Source organism: Oreochromis niloticus, linkage group LG7 (assembly GCF_001858045.2).
Source record: "Oreochromis niloticus isolate F11D_XX linkage group LG7, O_niloticus_UMD_NMBU, whole genome shotgun sequence".
Lineage (NCBI taxonomy): Eukaryota > Metazoa > Chordata > Actinopteri > Cichliformes > Cichlidae > Oreochromis > Oreochromis niloticus.
In genome coordinates this window covers 3,899,413-3,918,093 of record NC_031972.2, presented here as the reverse complement: position 1 = coordinate 3,918,093, position 18,681 = coordinate 3,899,413, and the positions used below count along the sequence as shown (strand labels likewise).

The window sequence follows — 18,681 nt, the reverse complement described above, 5'->3', positions numbered from 1 at the left end:
AAAGTATCCTTGGGCAAGATACTAACCCCATGTTGCTCTCCGATGCATCCATCAGAATATGAATGTGTGTGAATGTTAGATAGGAAGCACTTGGAAACAGCTTAGAAGAAAGTGCTTGTGCGAATTGGTGTGAATGTACAAGTTGTATAAAGTGCTCAGAGTAGAAAAGTTCTATATAAGAAGCAGTTCATTTACTTGTTACCGTTTGTGATCTGCCTTCAGTGAATCTTCACAAAATGAATTGAAACTAGTAAAAAGGATTGTATTGTCTTTTACATGTAGACATAAGACTGGCTCATCCCTTGAGTTAGGAGCCTTTTTTTAATGCTTGAATGATACAAAGGCCTGGGTTAAGCGACTTATCAAACCAAAAACAGGCATTTCTCTGAAAAGGGCGAGGTACTAGGACTGAACTGAAATTAAATGGAAAAATGTCCAACTTTGACAGAACTTCAGAAGTCTTGGAGAACCATATCTTAAGACCAGCTTATTAAAAAGTGGCTTGAGACTTTTGCACAGTATAAAATTGTGTTTTGAATCATCATTCTAGAAATTTTTAAGGGGGCAGTTCGCCAAATGGCAGATGTTAAAAATGTTCCCTGGTGACAGAAAAGGACGACTCTGAAACTTTTTACATTTCAAATAAAATTGTACAGTTTATTTTTACCCTGTAACTCATTTTAAATAGTTCAGGTGCTGGTTTTTTGCAGGTTTTGTGTAGAATCTGTTTCTTAATGGCCACAAACAAGGAAATGCAGTTTTCAGTGAGTATTGCAACACAGACTCCCTGAAACCCCCCAACTTCCTGTTCTTCCTAATGATAGTGATGATGATTTTTATTTTGGTCAATGTTTACAGATTTTACTGGTGGTGAGGTTTCACGGTGACACTCCCGAGGTCTGCGTAAATGCAGAAGAACCGAGTTTTGTGTAAATATTGTGGTGTTATTCTGGCTTTTAGAAAACTAATTCTTCAACAGTTATGGCTGAAGCATGACAAAGGAAATTTTAATAGGTGCAATTTCCTGTTTTTAAAGCTCTCTGTTGCTCCTCACTGTGTGATGAGGTGTCAGTGTTTTCTGTGTGAAATCGGAGGTGGTGGTAACGCACACATCAGTCACATTCCTGGCCCAAATACTCTGTCTGCCTGTTTGGTCTAGAAAAAAAAAAAGAGTGCACATCCTCTGCAGATAGCCGGTTAAAAACTTGAAGAAGCAGCTGAAACTTTAAAGTGGTTGTTTGCACTGGTTAATCTTTAACTGGCCAATAAAAATCCACCACACACAGCTTACAGGATGCAGTTCCTTGTTTGCTCAGGCTGACTGTTTCGATCTGTTTGCTTTCTTCTTGGTTGGCTCATGTCCACTGAAGGGTTTCGTTTGTAACACTTTCTCCTGCTGCGCTTTCTTCACGCACAGCCTGCTTTTGCTGATTCTTGTTTTCTCTCAGCAGTGTATGCAAATGTGTTGAGTTTTAGTTAAGCATTATTTTTTCTTGTTTCTAGTAAACAACTACTTTCCTCCCCACTGTTGTCTTGCATGTGAATTTAAACTAAATAACTGAGGTGGTGTCAGAAATGGCCACCCCCCCCCTCAGGATTCTCCTTTTCTCTCACATCATGTCATTTTTCTCCTATCTCTTCCTCTCACTCGTTTCCAATTATAGCTCAGCCTCACACCAGCTTCCCCAAGACAAAAGGAGGAGAGCTGATTAAGTTTAATTTAGCTGCAGCTGTTAAATGGGAAGGCAGCTTTAGGAGATTGCTCACATTTGGCGAGCGGAGCCTTAAAGCTGGCAAACAAAAAAGCTGAACATCTCAAATATGTGAATGGGTGTGTCTGAGGAGTGGGGAGGGTTTATTTACTCTGGTGTTAGATCACAGTTGTAATGCATGTCCAGCGAGTCTGCAGACTCAGAGATGGATTCATGGAACAATCGGATTCAGGTCAGCTGCACGTGAACACTTTTTGAAGCGATCAGAGACAAAGCTGCAGAGATGTCCACATGACTCACATTTTGTTCTGCAACTGTGTGATGGGATGTTTAGCTGTTCAGTCCACCTTTGGTCCGAGTTCGTGTAAAGGAGGGGGTTTTCCCCTTAGCCTAGAAATGGAAGGGAAAAAGTGGAAAAACAAAAGTCCAGCAGTGTTTGATGTGGCGTCAGGCTGTCCAACTCTCTCCAGGTTTCTCCACCCAGCTTTGTACTGCTGTATGTTGACACACACACACACACACTCAACTTTCCAACAAAGCACTGATGGTCAGGAAGTGGGAGAAATATTGAAGTCTTAACGGCTCAAAAAAAGAAAGCAGCTGGACTGCTTTAGGGGGACTTCACAAGACTGCCACGACCTGGATGACTGAGCAGCTACAAAGACGAGAAAGATTAAACCAAACTGGATTTTCTGTCCTTTCTAGTTTGGCAGCATTCATAACATTTAGATAAATTAAACTCAGCTGCTTGTAAAACTAATTTCTTGCGTGTGCTTTCACTATTATGATCTGACAACAAGAACTGTAAGCTCTTAAATCTTTCTCCTGTGTCCAAAACAAAAAGATCTTTATGGATATAGATTAAAAAAAAATCATGTACTCTCTGGGCAATATTTACTTTAATTTTTTATATATTCATTTTGTTTTCTTTTTTTCCTTTATTTGTTTTACTTTTTTGAGACTTTGATCTTGGTAATACTTTCTTTAAAGATGGAGCACATTTTGGAGTTAACCTTAAACAAAGGCAGATATGAAATGTAAGAGTGAGATCAGAGATCAGATGTGACATATTTGGATGCAAACTATAATGTGGTATTTGGATGTGTCGTATACCACAGCATTTCCTAAATGCTGACAATACAAACAAAGGCAGTTTAACTTGAACCCTTTATGTGAACCGCACATCTTGATGGAGGGGATTTTTCTGTCTGTGTTCAGACTGCAGTACGTTGTGAATGGTTTGCGTTACTGTGATATGCCGAGTATCCCCGAAAAGCTCGTTTTCACTTCCTTCTGAAACCAGTTCAATTTTGTCTGCCACAGAGGGTAACAGAGGTACAGTCGTGTAAAAAGGGTTTGAAATGGGCGCGTTCCAAAAAACCCCAAAACGGTTAAGCCTAGTTTTTAAGATTTTATGCAAGTTTGACCTTATTTGACCTTGACGAAGAGGTCAGATGTCCAAAGTAACGTTGCATTTAGGATCGCCGCATATCATTCCCTGTATCCCCTCTGATTTAACAAAAAAATGAAAAAGCAGAAAAGTGGCATGTGTGGGCTTCTTTATAACGTGTGTATTTTAAGTGAAAACACTGTGTGATAAATGGCTAACAGCATGGCTGACAAGGCAGTAACCAGCGTGGATTCAGTCATTTTTGCGCTCCTCATGAGACGAGCATTAACCCTGCGCTGGCGATTATGCTTATCTCAGCTGTCCGAAATGAGCCTCCAGAAAGCAGCGGGTGATGTCACCGTAGCCTCATCCATCTTTTCCCCACTCTGGGGACTGAACTCTGCGATGTGAGAGAGGGAGGGAGATCGCTCTCACTTAGCTTTGTTTTAATTGGTTTCAGTTTGTAGATGCTGCTTGTTTTTCTCGTCCTGCTGTTCTGCGTCAGTCTGGTTCACATTTACAAACTGAGTCATCCCAGTGCTCTTTAAAACTCGACTGTACTATCGTGTACCGTCTCCCCCTCCCCCTCTTCACACTGCACTGTTTGTGTGAAGAGCATTGTCACACCAGTGTGTAAAATACGCTGTAAAAAACAGCACACAAACACACTGGCAGTTTATTCCTAGCTGACTGTGGCTACCATGTGGTAAATGGTCAGAAAGTCTTTGGTCATTTGCAGCACTGTTATTTCACAGACCCACACAGTGAGTTTTCCTCTGGTCGAGGGCGGGGGCAGGAAGTCGGGATGGGTCACCTCGGGTCAAAGCAGAGCTGCAGGAAAATGCCTCGGTGACCGCACTGAAGCAAGAAGCTGAATGCCTGAACGCACCGTCCCACAACTCACAAGATTGCAGTGGATTATGGGATGTTATAGATTGCAAAATTTAAGCAATTAGGTGTCCTCTCTGTTTAGTCTCAGATATTCAGACCCTATAATTAAACTTTCTGAGAAAGCTAAACTTTTTTTTTTCTCTTCCTCTTTCAGGACTCTGAAATCGCTGCAGAATGCAACCATGTAAGTGTGGGGTTTTTTTCTTCTCTCTCTACCCTCACACTTCACCTCCCAGCATGCACTATGATGTCTTATAATTTTGATGCAATGATTTTCCACTAAAAGTTTGCACGAGTTTGGTAATGATTCACATAAACAACTGATAGCCAGCATCAGTACTACTACTTTTTTTTCCCCCCAGCCATCCAGAAGTTTGACCAAATGTTTGTCACATTAAATAACAGAAAGACTTTGTAATATAAAATGATTGACATGTTAAAATAGTTTTTTTTTGTTTTGTTTTGTTGGGTTTTTTTTTGGCCTGTTTTTGTTTTCTTTGGTTTGTTTTTTTTTCTCCACTCTGTCCTTATTGGTGTAATTGTCATACCTCGTATCTTCTCTCCCCCAGCTGCTGTGGAACTATAAGCTGAACCTGACCACAGACCCAAAGTTTGAGTCTGTAGCGGTGGAGGTCTGCAAGACGACCATCTCTGAGGTCAGTCGCTAAAAACAAATCTCTGCAGCTCAACTTGACGAGCTTCATTCGAGCCTCCAAACGGTTAAAAGAAACATCGGATAAAATGGCAAATTTGGAAGTTTTAAGACAGATGTGATGTTGGAGTTGAGTTTAAAATCAAGAAATAGAGCTGTCAGCAGAGTGTTAAGAAACCGCAGCCAGTTTTTATGTCCAAAATGTCGAAGAGATGTCAGAGGAATCGGAGCCGGGGCTGGTCGGTACTTATGTGTAATACTACAAGGTGGTGGAGTTAGTCTGTGTAACCTTTATTGACCAGTTAAGTCATTAAAGCCGCTTTTCCGTTAGTGCCCACTCGGATCGGCAGGTTTTCACTTACAATCGAGTAACGCATAATAGCAACGCTGCCGAGTGTCCTATGACGTAATTAGTATGTGACACGAACGCTACAACATAGGTGGACGTCGACGATGTCCCTGCTGCTTGGTCTGTGGTTGTCCGTCAGACTCGGGGAGCACGGCGTGTTGACGGGTTTCAAAAATGGCGGTTTTGATTTTTGTGAACGAGGCGTCACTCGATGAGTCCAGCCAATCGGCAGCACGCAGTCTGACATCACATTTGATACCTGTTTGAATTGCTTTGGAACCCCAGCCGAGCAGATACTATTTTAGTACCTGGTACCAGATACGACAACCTATTAGTAACTAGGTACTAATGGAAAATGGGCTTTAGATCACATCGTTAGTAACTCCACGAAAAGTAAGTGTAAATGCGTGACTGGTTTTAATATTAAAGGAGCTGCTAAAAACAAACAAATGTAAAAGACTCTTCTGTTCGTCGCTTTTTAGTTAACGTCTCACTGGTTTGGAACATTCATCCATCACAAATAAATAATAATAATGGCTCAAACGAAGGCAAATGTGTGAATCCACTTTTCTTTTTCCTCCTTTCATCGTCTGCTTGTGTTCAATGCTCTCATTACTGTTGAGGTAGTTTTGTGTTTGTTGGTCTCTGTGCTTTGGGTCAAAATCATACATCATAAACTTTCAGCTGTTTCCTGATCTGGAAATGATGGGTATGTTGAAAATATGAGTGGTTAATTGGATTTTATTTATTTAGTTTTAATTAATGGCTGCAGAGGGACAAACACATTTTTTTTTGTCATTGAAAGGTTGTTACACAGCACTGAGGAAAAACTGCTTACAGGTATTTCTTTGCAGTCCTGGTGGTTTTCCTTTGGAAGGGCAAAATCTGTTCACGACCCTCACCAATGTAAATCTTAAGTATGAATTACAGTAAAAGGTCCAAATCTCAAAACGATTGGACTGCAGCACCAGGAGGCACGAAGAAAAGCGCACAGAAACAAATAGAGAACTTTTAAAAATGTATTTATTTTTTTCAATGACAATCACGATTTCATTGAAGATATTTGTAGGAAAAAGGCCATTGATAAATTCAAGTCTAAAAATCAAGCTAAACCTGAGTTAATCAGAAGTGTTCAGACCTTGGTGTTCTGGACAGGTGACATGAGGTGCTTAAAGGCGTGGCAGGTTTATGTTTCAGCTCTCACCGAAGTGTCGCCGTCGCTTTTCTCCACTCAGATTAAAGAATGTGCCGCGGAGGAGCTGGGGAAAGGTTACCTGGTTTCCTGCCTTGTAGATCACCGTGGCAACATCACCGACTACCAGTGCAACCAGTACATCACCAAGATGACCACCATCGTTTTCAGCGACTACCGGCTGATCTGCGGCTTCATGGACAAGTGTCGCGATGACATCAACACGCTGAAATGTGGCAGCATCAGCACCGGAGAGAAGGTGAGGAGAATTGATGTCACGCTTGTTGTGTTTGACTAGTGCTGTTTGGTTATTGGTGGAGAGGCAGCTGATGTGCTTTGGAGCAGGTGGAGTAACATCTGTGTCGCTGACTCGTTGTTTTTGGCTCTTATTTACACTCATGTTGTTAGATGTATAAATAATGGGTTTATATTCAGAACATTTGATTGATTAGATAATTCTCTACTTTATTTTTCTTCTATTTTTAGGAGATGGAGATGAGATTGTAGAACTTGCAGAAGAAATTATAGCTGGTTGTCAGGAATCTTATGTTGATGTGTCCAAAAAAACTGCAGCACCAAATGGACTGCTGCACACACCACAGTTGAAGTAGTTTGTGCCAAATGAGCGCTCCCAGATGCCTCAGGATGTGTTTCTGATGCTGGAGGGTGAAATTGTGGTGCGCGACACGATGAATGTTGGGCAATGTTAGCTCACCTCAAATGGAAATCACACAGTTGTAGCAGACTTACAGCAGTGATTTAAAAATGGCAGCCTCTCTGGAGGCGTGTCGACGTGTCAGAGAAGATGACATGAGATCTAACTAAGCTGTAGCTGTACATTGAAGATTGTTTATAGTGCTGCTTGTATTTTTTACCAATCTGCTGGATTTTGGTCGGAGAGCAGATAAAACTCAAAGTGGACTGAGCTCAAATGAGAAAAGAGGAGTTTGTAGCAGCTTGTCAGCGAGCAGAGCGAATCGATCTTCTGCTGAACGTGTTTCCCTGCCACAGAGCTCCATAAGCTCCTCAGACCCACACTTATTACGGGATATCACGTTGGCACGATTAGAGCTCAGAGCAGATGATTTATCTGTCGGCGGGAGTGCAGTCGGTTTCATTATCAGAAATTTGTCACGGTGCGGCTCTGAGTGGAGATCGGACAGACCATGTTGGCGCTTTATTTAACTTCTCGCTCACTGAAACGACACGAGGCAGGATTGTTTATGAACTGATTCTCAAAATGAGATAATGTGTTATTAATTCAGCTTTTAACTTGATGTTAAACTTTAAAATCAAGCTTCAGCTCTTTACTTTAAAATGCTTGACGTTTTTGTAGGGCTGTGAAATTAATCAGAACTTAATTTCAGTCACTATTTGTCTTCCACCTGTTGTTAAAACTAAATGGCTGAGATAAAACGACTGTTTGCACTCTCCTGGATTCCTGAATGTAAAACGATAAAGCCCATCTGGACTCTTATCTAGTCCTTGATCTCGCAGGCTCAAAAGACAAAGGAGGAAGCAAAAACTGAGGAAAAGGAGCGCACGCAGTAGCGAGTAAGCCCATTGTTTTATAGATGAGGTGTTTGTGTGGATTTGGACGGGAAAGCAAACCCTGAGTCTCCTGAGCATTTAGCAGACAAAGAACAAACGTTTTTCAAGAGCAGAAGCACAAAAAGCTGCTGAGACTGTGTGTAGTTTATTTATTTTTTGCAGCTGACCTCTGTATTTGGTGATATCTCACTATATGAGGCGGCCTTACACAGATGTTTTGGCTCTTCGCTGCACCACGAGGACGGCCCGGCTTCTTGTAGATAGCTCGTTGATATCATTTCTTGGCTTATCTGTAGAGTTGACAAAGGAGATGAGGTTTGTGTGTGTCATCGAGAACTGCATGACCCCGTGTGCATGTTCTCTTTGACACATTGCATAATAGATGGAATAAATAAAAATAAACTGGTGCTGTTCAATTCAGTTTACACCAACTCCAGTCAACTTTGAATAAGTATAAAGGAGACGTTTCAAATGCTCTAACTTGGTTTGAGCTCTGTCATGAAATCAATATCCTTAGTATCCTTATTTTCCTATTATATTGTTTTATGTACTTTAATAATGAAGGCTTGTAGAGCAAGGCCACTTTTGACTCACAAACTAAGTGCTCAGCCAGACTGAAAAACAGGAAGTTTTAGTGCACAGGCATATTAATAGGTAAGACACAGAAAAAGGAACTTTCCATTTAAGCAATGTTTGAAACTGTGTGACGTGTAAAGTACCAAAATAACACCTGTATGAGACACAGCTTATGATTCTAATGTTAGAGATCTTGCAACTGGCGTTTGAGCTGTGCAGGGGTCTCTCTCTTCCGGAAGATGATTGAATAAAAAGAAATATAAATGTTTTTAACACACTATGAGTCGGTTTTCTCTGTTCTATCGTGGGGACAAAAGGACCGGGGTTTAATACCTCCCACCTTTCCCACAGACTGATATGAGCCTTTACCCACAATGCATTTCTTTTAAGTTTTCTCTGGTAAATGATGAGAAAAAAGGTCAAACATCCATCGAATGCTTGTTTCTGTTCCTCACAGGCAGGAAACTGCTGCACTTGTAATAATTCATGATATTGGGGCACAAAGCTGGAAAAAATAAAGTGTGAATATCTGCTGTACTAATGAAGTAATCCAAATTAAAATAGTAGCTGCTGTCTGGAAACGAATCCTTGTCATACTGGAGCTGAGCCACACTGGCAGTAGTAACTGTGGTACCTTTGCCCTCCTCACAGGACGTCCACTCTCAGGGTGAGGTGATCGCCTGTTTGGAAAAAGGTTTGGTTCGTGAAGCCGAGGACCAGACAGGGGCGCACGTCATCAGGGAGGAATGTAAAAAGGCCATCATGAGAGTCGCCGAGCTCTCCTCCGACGACTTCCACCTGGACCGCTACCTGTACTTCTCCTGCAGAGACGACAGAGAACGCTTCTGTGAAAACGTAAGAATCCTTTATTCTAGAGCTAAGAGGATTCTTTTATTTAATTATTTTAAATTGATCAGTAATACTCTACTTTTTTAAAATATTGTATATCCTATTTAAAAAAACCTGCTAAATTTGTATTATTTGTAAGCTGAAGTACCATCTAACTGGGGTCTACTCAAATTAACGTCCCTTTGTTTGAAGATGAGCTAAAATGTGTTTCTCTGAACGTGCAGATTAGTCGAGACTATATGACGTTGGCACGAGAGGTTAACGATCAGAAAAATCCAGATGTTTTTATTTACTTTGAAAGTTAGACTAACCTTTAAACTGTGAGGGAGAAATTACTTTGTGGACATTAAAATTAAAATGAACTATACTGGAACACAGAACCTGACAGTATCAACTACCCAACTACATTATTAAATATTATAATGGAAGACATTATTTATTTGTTACTTGTTCAAAAAAAAAGTTCTTCAGTGATAAACTATAAAGAAAGATTGCATTTTTCCCACATTGGTTTCTTTTCACTGACTCCAGAACTGAATTGAAAGTTGATGTTAAAGACGTCATAGTACTCATTATCTGAGACTGCAGGCTCGTTTGTGGTTCCTGGGACATTTAAAATTAGAATGTGAGGTAGAGCCTTCAGCTTTCAGGCCCCTGTGCTCTGAACCCAGCTCCCAGTTTGGATTCAGCAGACAGCTGCTCTACTTTTTAAGATTAAGCTTCAGTCTTTCTGTTTTTTGATAAAGCCTATAGTTGGTTAGTTAGTTGCCGCCTTCTGTGTCACATGGGATAAAGAGAAGTTGTAGTTGTTACTTCACATTAATAAAGCACCTTAAAATGACTGAATTTGAAAGTTGATGAACTTTTCCCCCTTTTTTAAATTTTTTTTATTTTTTATTTTCAGACTCTGGCCGGGGAAGGAAGAGTTTACAAATGCCTCTTCAATCACAAGTTTGAGGATTCCATGTCTGAGAGGGTGAGTGCCATTTACTGTTATTTACAGAGAGTTTTTTTTGCTCTACGAAATACTTAAAATGAAGCTTTTCCATCTCCAGGTGAGGGGAAAAAAGTCTTATAGCAATGATGGTTACAGAACAATAAAGTGTACAAATTGTGATGCATACAGCCTTCTTGCAGATTAAAAATCAGACTCGATGAGCATTCGGTTGTGTAATAAGTTTCTGTGTATGTTGTGTGTCATCAGTGCCGCGAGGCGCTGACCACCAGACAGAAGCTGATTGCTCAGGACTACAAGGTCAGCTACTCGCTGGCCAAAGCCTGCAAGTCGGACCTGAGGAAGTACCACTGCAATGTGGACACCAGCTTGCCCCGAGCGAGGGAAGCTCGCCTGTCCTACCTTCTGCTGTGTCTGGAGTCGGCCGTGCATCGAGGTGAGCAGACCTCTATCTGTCGCTCTCGGCTCCAGCAACTAATTAAATGTCCCTTTTTGTTTGTGTGGCACTCAGAGGCCACTGAGAGCTCAATTACATGTTAGCCACTGCTCTGTTTTTTTTCCACTACGAACCCTCTCCTGTTTATTTTTGCTGAAGACTAGTCTAAGGCAGACAAAGTCAAACTGTCGAGTTTGTGTGAAGGTAGAAGGTTAGCTTCATTTAACCTCAGAAGTCAGTTTCCAGGTTGGTTCCTCAAGTTGTTTTTTGTGACGTGTTTGAATATTTTGTGCTTAAACAAGATACCACAGCTACAGTGTGTGTGTGTGCGTGTGCGTTTCAGGTCGTGTGGTCAGCGGCGAGTGTCAGGGTGAGATGATGGATTACAGGCGGATGCTGATGGAGGATTTCTCTCTGAGTCCTGAGATCGTGCTGCACTGTCGCAGTGAGATTGAGAGTCACTGCTCCGGTCTGCACCGCAAAGGACGAACGCTGCACTGCCTAATGAGGGTCGGCCGAGGAGACATGGGCGCCATCGATCCCAGCTGTCAGAAGGCGGTGAGATGGCAATTATAATATTCACTGTATGGTTACAGAAACATTTTCATAGATATCACTTTACAGATTTACCTGCATGAACACAACTCTGTTTGACCTGCGCCCATCATATTCCTACATGTCCCAGAATGTAGTAATGTCTTGCTTACACATTTTGATTTTATTATGATATTTTTTCCATCCACAGCTGCAAACATTGATCCAGGAAGCCGACCCCGGAGCAGACTACCGCATCGATCGAGCGCTTAACGAGGCCTGTGAGTCTGTCATCCAGACTGCCTGCAAACACATCCGCAGTGGCGACCCCATGTGAGTCCTCGTGGAGGGAGAGGGATCCAGCAAATAGAAATCATAAAATTTGGCACAGTAGAAGAAATTGCAATGATCGCACCTGCTGTATGATCATGTGGATAAAACCTGAAGAAGAACCGATCTTTCAAGGTCTTATGGCTGCTGTGCCGTGTGGATGAGATGTGAATCTGTTTCTGTTTCCTCATCCTGCAGGATCCTGTCGTGTCTCATGGAACATCTGTACACTGAGAAGATGGTGGAGGACTGCGAGCACAGACTGCTGGAGCTGCAGTACTTCATCGCCAGAGACTGGAAGTAAGTCCTGCCAACAGGCTGAAGAAAAAGTCTATTTTCGACATTATTGAGGTTCAGATAATCATCTTCAATTTAGTATATCAGTTTATTGGTATTTGGTAATTGATCATTTTAGTTGTATTGCATTTTAACAAGGCTGTTGTAAAAGTATTCCTGGTTAGTTGATTGCCTCTATTTAATACTGCGACCATAGATGGTATAAAAAACACTTGTTTGTAAAGTGCTGATTGGAAGCCTTGAGATGAGGAGTTTTGCTGTTGCCATCTGCTTTGAAGTTAAAGTTGACAAATGAGGATCTGAGGTGTTTGCTAACGACTTATTTGCTAACTTAATGTTTTATTTGCTATGATATGCAATGAGTGACTGAGCCCATAAAGTCAGCAGGGAGGTGTTTAGACAGGGTGGTTTTTCTCATAGATGTCTGTGGAACTGGAAGGATTTTTACAACCACAGGCACCGCCCCCTAGTGGTTATTTAAAAAAGAAAAAAAAAGAAGTAGGTTTAAGGCAGTTCTGCATTGGTTTTACGTTTCAGAGCCAGGATCTTCGTCTATCTTTTATTCCGTCTGTGCTTTTGCCCCAAAGACACAGCTCCAGGTATTAATCTGCCTGTCACACCCTGTGTCGCTGCTTAGGTTGGATCCGATCCTGTACAAGAAATGTCAGTCGGATGCATCCCGACTCTGCCACACTCACGGCTGGAATGAGACGAGCGAGTTGATGCCGCCTGGTGCCATTTTCTCGTGCCTGTACCGCCACGCCTACCGCTCTCTGGAGCAGGGACGAAGGGTGAGTCTCTGCCGTTGATTTAATCTAATGATTAAATGTGAAGATTACAGGACTTGGAGATCTCCAAGCGCTGTTTTAGATTCGTTAATAGAACAGTTTGTTTCAGGAGAGGTAACTGTAAAGCACAGAAACCTGGCTTGCAGGGCATTCATGCAGCCATAGGAGCTCTGTATTTACATTAGGAAAGTAGACTAATTTTATAAAGAGAATGTGCACTGTGGCTCAGTGAAGTGTCGCCTTAATTGTGGCACTGCTTACACTGTAGCAGCAGTATTGCAATTAATACAGTGTTAATTTTGTTTTCAAATGACCACTGCAATTTGGACATTTTTATGCCAAATAAGCGATTTACAGGGGGAACGTTTTGTATACTCCCAGTGGCTTGAAAGGCCTCTGAATTCAAATTAGTTAAAAAAGTGCATTTTTACAGTTTAGGCTTTTTAAATAAAAGGTCATTTAAGTTGCTGAAATCTTCCTTGCTTTAAGTTTTCAGTGTCTTCACAGCTGTTTCTGTTTTTGTTCTCAAGGTTGTGACTTATCTGTAGGCTCAGCCTAAAAGTGCAGATACATTTCAGGCTCACAGAAGATAAACAATTGTTTAGTCTGATGAATTTCTGCCAAATGTGAAAAATACTGGAAATGTTTGCGGTTTGAAGGAGGTGAAGACAGCTGCGACGAATTCAGATGAAGTGACTTTAATCTTTATTTAATATAAACGCACGAAGGTGCTTTAAGCCTGAACTGACAGCAACTTGCATATGTGAAGAGGTAAATGTAAGGTGACATATATATATATATATACGGGAAGTCTCTGACCACAGAATGCTCTCGTAGTTCCCCAGTGGTGAGTCTGAAGCGGAAAACCACGGTTCGATGGTGAGTACCTCTTACTGCTGCTGATCTTATGATGCTGCTCGCAGAAATCGCATCTTGGATGATCACTGGTGGTTTGTAGAGGAGAAGTGATTGTGCTGGATAATTCCCACCCACTCTCAGTGCATGTGGGAGCTGGCTTTTAATTGCTGAAGTGAGCTGCTGAACCCTGAAGTGAAGAATCAATATGACGATCCACTTACGGAAATCTTGGTGATGCTGATGATTCAGCTGCAGCAAAATTAAGCCTTTGATTAAAATAAGCAGTGTAGCAAACGCTTGCTGTATTTAAAGTGATACTCCACCCAAAATGTGTTGTTCCAGTCCCACCGAGGCTTGTAACAAGTTGTGTGAAATTAGTTAAACACCCTATGATGCTAAAGAGAGAACCTTGCTAATCAAATTACCCTCTGTGTAGCATCTGGCAATGGTGAGGAGGAAGAATTCCCTTTTGACAGGAAGAAACGTCCATGAGAACCAGGAAGTTGTAAAACGCTGCAGTTCGTAGAATGTCCACTTGAGGCTTGAGTGTAGAGTCAGTCCCCATAGACTAAACATGTTGTAAACATGTTTACAGCCTGCTGCAAAAAATGTTTTGGCCTATATGGGAAGTTTCACACACCTTGAGCAGGTGTCTGTGCTCTAGCGGTCATTAATATCAATGCATTTTAGTAACCTGGGAATGTGCAGCTGCAGTACAAGTACGGACTAGAGAAATACAGTGTGACACAATCAATAAATAGCTTTTTAAAGAGCTCAAATATCACAAAGACCTGTATACAGTGCAATGCAGTGCAAGGCTGATAACGAAGACTTGATTAGTAGAAAGGCAGTGCTACTCTCCGCCATTGTCGTCTTTGTTAATGAGAAGTAAATGGAGGGCGAAAAACAAGTGCCACAAAAGTATTAATGTTTAATGTCCATATCACACTTTTTAATTTTATCTGTTAATATTGAATTAAACTTACAAATCTAAAGGCTTTTGAGGATTAAATGTGACGGACAGACGCACTGAAAGTCTTGGGTGGAGTATCATTTTACAGTGTCCGTGACTAATAACAGCTGATACTTTGGTGGGTAATTTAATGACGATGTCGTCATCCTCCTCCTCCTGCAGCTCTCCCGGGACTGCAAGGTGGAGGTGCAGAGGATTCTCCACCAGAGGGCGCTGGATGTGAAGCTGGACCCTGAGCTGCAGAGACGCTGCATGACCGACCTGGGGAAGTGGTGCAGCGAGAAAACGGAGGCCGGGCAGGAGCTGGAGTGCCTGCAGGACCACCTAGACGACCTGGTTGCTGACTGCAAGGAGGTGGTGGGAAACCTGACCGAGCTGGAGTCAGAGGTTAGCTTGTCTCCGTACACTGCAGTTCCTTTAAAGCGTGCAACGTGCAAAACATTAGGCACAAACATGAGACAACTGATGTTTCCAAGGTTCATTTGAGGCATTAAAACTAGTAAAATCAAAGGAAGTAAGGGCTTGAAACGATTTTTGCATAAATTTGCTGTATGTAGTTAAATGATAGATGATTAAAGACTTGGCCCTTTTTATAGGTGTTTATAAACCAGTTTCCAGTTGTCTGAAAAGTTGTATTATTTGCACTGAAGCAGGTGGGGCATCAACCTGATAATTAACTCCTCAGTACAGTACGCAGACATTTTGGACTGAAATAGTGAGTTTGAGCTGTCCTACTCTGGTAAAAGCAGGTTAACCTGAACTGACTGAAGTCATTTTATTGGGTTTGTGGTTTCCATCTGCAGGATATTCAGATTGAGGCGCTGCTGATGAGAGCTTGTGATCCCGTCATTCAGGCCCACTGCCATGTAAGTATGAACTGATGAGCACATCTTCCTTCAAGCTTCAATTCTTTGGGCATTTTCTGTGTTTTTTGGTTGAATATACTAAGTTTGGTTGAGAATCTACAACAGCCTCCAAGCAAACTGATGTTCCTGTGACTGAAGCTGCGGTGGGTAACGTTTTTCCTTAGTGGGTCTGAAGTCCTGCCAAGGAGGATATTTTGCAGTTTAGTTAATTATTTTTTTTTTTGCATATGTAACAGCAAATTTAAATTTTCTCTTGTGGACAGTCCCCACGCTATTATTTTGAAAATTCTCTGCAAACTAACAGTCTCCAGCCTTTCACAGCTCATGTTTTCCTTCCAGTAGGTTAATCTTTTCACAGTTGTGAGACAGTCAATTCCAAACCTCCCCTCTTATTTGTCGCCACAGATGTGTTCTCTGGTTTATTAATATATATGTGCTTCTCCTTTTGTGCCCCCCTGAAGTTACAACTTTTGACTTCTTAAAGGGGTTATTTGTTTGTTTTTAGGATGTTGGGGGCTGGACTGAGATGGTCCCTGACCTGGGTTTTCCCATGTGTGGTCTAAGTTCTTGACCACAAAACAAAATTTCAAAGTTTCTGTGTTTGGCCAAAGCTGGCTCAACACGAAGAGCTCGCTGAACTTTGCTAAAATGCTCATGAACCAGTTCTCGTCACAGGTTATTTTTGATCAGATGAATAAGAAGGTGACTTTTATCTTTTAACTCACTTGAACCATCTTGCATTTATGCAGTGTGCAGGAAATTATTAAGGCACTTTAGAGGTGAAGCACATTTTTCACAGCTCTTTCAAAGCATCTTCTGCTAAATACAGCATGTTGATTACTTTTGTCAGCTTCAACATATTTCAGAGGAAGTTGTTGCTGATTTCGGTCTTCCTTCTCTTTCTCTCTGTCCGCCTGGCAGGAGGTGGCTGATAACCAGATCGACTCTGGTGATCTGATGGATTGTTTGGTTCAGAACAAACACCAGAAGGAGATGAATGAGAAGTGTGCCGTGGGAGTGACACACTTCCAGCTGGTGAGCAGACTAATGGAAATGTGTTGGGGCAGGAGTAGAAGAAGAATGAGCTCCTAATGTTTTGTTATGCAAAATCTTATCAGTTTAAAAATGCTGTAATATTTCTGCAGCTTCTTGAATTCAGTAATAACCAACTGCTCTGACTGCCCTTCTGCCCGTCCACAGATTCAGGTTAAAGATTTCCGTTTCTCCTACAAGTTCAAGACAGCCTGCAAGGAAGACGTCCTCAAACTGTGTCCCAACATCAAGAAGAAGTAAGACACACGCAGAATTGAGCAAAATCAGCCATAGAAGTTATCGCAAATACAAAAAGCACCAGTATTTCCAACAGTTGACTGGACATGTGACCATAAAATATGAATCTACTGTCTGACTGGGTTTTTTTTTTTTTTTTTTCTAAACATAGTGTCAATTTTTTAGGTGTTTGTGTTAGTGGTGTCCAGTCAGATACTCACAGTCCTGTTAGCCCTGCTGAGGTTTCCAGCTCACTGTGTTTCAGAGTGTGACCGATGGCTGAATTATACTGTGAGCTGCCAGCAGCCTTTTTCCATCCAGCAGTCCAAACACTGAGGACAGTTTCACAATATGATGTAGGATATTTTTTAAAGGAAATTATCTGGATTCACGAGCCTTAGAACCACACCCAGCACTGCTCTGTGATCACTTCTAAGTTGTTGTTTCTGGGTTTGAGAATGTAAATGTTGTAGAAACTTAAGATTATAACACTACAGTTGGTGGAAATGTATATTTTTGCAGTGGTGTTGACCACTCAAAGCTCCTTATACTCCATGCTACATTCACAGAGATCTTTATTCTATGCATTGGAGCCATTTAACTGCATTGCATAATTAGTTATGGTCTATTTGGTGTCTTGTGGTGATGATGATACTCGCGTCCATTTGATGTCTGTGAAAACTAAATACAGTGACGTATGTTTATGCCGTCAGCTGGATTTTATTGCCACTTCTGGTTTTGGTTACTTTTTTTGCTCCAAAGCTTTTGCTTTTGTGATAAATCATAATGCTCAAGTCATGATGATGAAAAAAGAGCCTTTAAGGTTTGCAAGTGTGAACCTGTGGATAGATCTTTACTGGTTTCCTGCAGTTTATGTCTTCACATCACTGAGGGTCTCTCAAGCAGTCTGTTGCTCACTGGATCTTCTCACCTCTGTCACATGGCAGACATGCTGCAGGCCAGCAGGGGTCTGCAGTTAATATTGAAAGATGGGTTTTAGACAGGATAATCTGAACATAGTGCTGGATTTGCAGACCCACTTCAGTGTCTGTTGCATAGGTCTGTGTTTTTTTTCTACATACAATATAGGTTGAAAAGTGGGCTTCAACAGGAAGTTCACCGAGGGGGGAAAATTTCACCACTAGATGTCAGATTTCAGATTGCAGCTAACTGAACTCTGCTATCTTAGTCCTCCCGATTGAAGTGCGTAGTCTAGTTACAGTGGCTGCTCTAGGACAAATAGCTTTGGCTGCCATTCATCTGTAGTGAGTGCCAGCTGCCAGTTCGCTGTTTACATCAACTGCTGTCTATTCACTCTGGAGGAGGCTGTAGAACGAGTGTATGTAAGATCGGTGGATCTTGGACACTTGGAATTGGACATTAATGTATATTTTTCCTATTAAATGAACTCAGAAAATGACCGACTGCACCTTTTTAAAGATGAAAGAAGCAGTAAGAGAAGTACAGGCAGCAGCTGCAGTGGACAACTAATTATTTACCCCTCTGTTTCACTTTGAAGCTGTTGAAGCCCACTTTACCAACTGTTGTTCTAAATGTGTTGACACTGCCCCCTGGTGACAGTACACAGCTACAACACGTAGCTGTAACTTGTTGTGAAAGCTTTGGGTTGGACAAATTCACACCCATGCTGGCCACTAAACTCCACTCTGTCTGTCCAGCTGTGGTTTCCCCCAAAAACGTATTTGGTGTAATTTGCTTAATCAAGCTTCGCTGTTACTCTGCAGTTTATTCTAAGACAGATCTCTCTACTTCTTTTTTAACAAATTAAAACTTTAAATTGGACACTTTCTTCTTTTCCTTACTTTTTTCTCATCTGCTGCTCTAGTAGGTGGCGATTAATATGAAGCATGGCCAAAGTTTCGCTCGCACTGCGTCGTGTCGTCCTGTGTTGTTAATACTGAATCCGACTGGTCGGGTGAACCTGTGACTTCCTGTCGTTGTCAGGGTGGACGTCGTGATCTGCCTCAGCACCACCGTGAGAAACGACACCCTGCAGGACGCCAAGGAGCAGCGAGTGTCTGTCAAGTGTCGTAAACAGCTGCGGGTGGAGGAGGTGGAGATGGTATGTTCGCTTGCTCTCTGTCACAGTCGGGCAGTGTAACGTCCTCAGGTTTGCTGTCAGTTAGCGAGATACCGCCCAGAAACGTATGAAACAGCCCAACATGATGTTAAAAGAAATGATTTTAGAACCT

At 41.8% G+C, this 18,681-nt stretch overlaps 1 protein-coding gene across 6 annotated transcripts in view; it reads left to right on the top strand.

Annotated features, from left to right (window-relative positions):
- LOC100701796 (Golgi apparatus protein 1) overlaps nt 1–18,681 on the top strand; it is a 36,092-nt gene that overhangs the window by 8,436 nt on the left and 8,975 nt on the right. For 4 of the 6 annotated variants that reach the window (XM_005449260.4, XM_019360856.2, XM_019360855.2 and 1 more), the window contains exons 2-17: nt 4,148–4,177; nt 4,563–4,649; nt 6,230–6,445; nt 8,965–9,168; nt 10,067–10,138; nt 10,367–10,553; nt 10,897–11,111; nt 11,299–11,420; nt 11,616–11,717; nt 12,352–12,505; nt 13,340–13,381; nt 14,496–14,720; nt 15,137–15,199; nt 16,121–16,234; nt 16,400–16,488; nt 18,434–18,551. In XM_005449260.4, the coding sequence (XP_005449317.2) occupies nt 4,148–4,177; nt 4,563–4,649; nt 6,230–6,445; nt 8,965–9,168; nt 10,067–10,138; nt 10,367–10,553; nt 10,897–11,111; nt 11,299–11,420; nt 11,616–11,717; nt 12,352–12,505; nt 13,340–13,381; nt 14,496–14,720; nt 15,137–15,199; nt 16,121–16,234; nt 16,400–16,488; nt 18,434–18,551 (2,040 nt within the window). The remainder of the gene's footprint in view (nt 1–4,147; nt 4,178–4,562; nt 4,650–6,229; nt 6,446–8,964; nt 9,169–10,066; nt 10,139–10,366; nt 10,554–10,896; nt 11,112–11,298; nt 11,421–11,615; nt 11,718–12,351; nt 12,506–13,339; nt 13,382–14,495; nt 14,721–15,136; nt 15,200–16,120; nt 16,235–16,399; nt 16,489–18,433; nt 18,552–18,681) is intronic. The other 2 variants (XM_019360857.2, XM_005449262.4) reach the window with 1 other exon arrangement.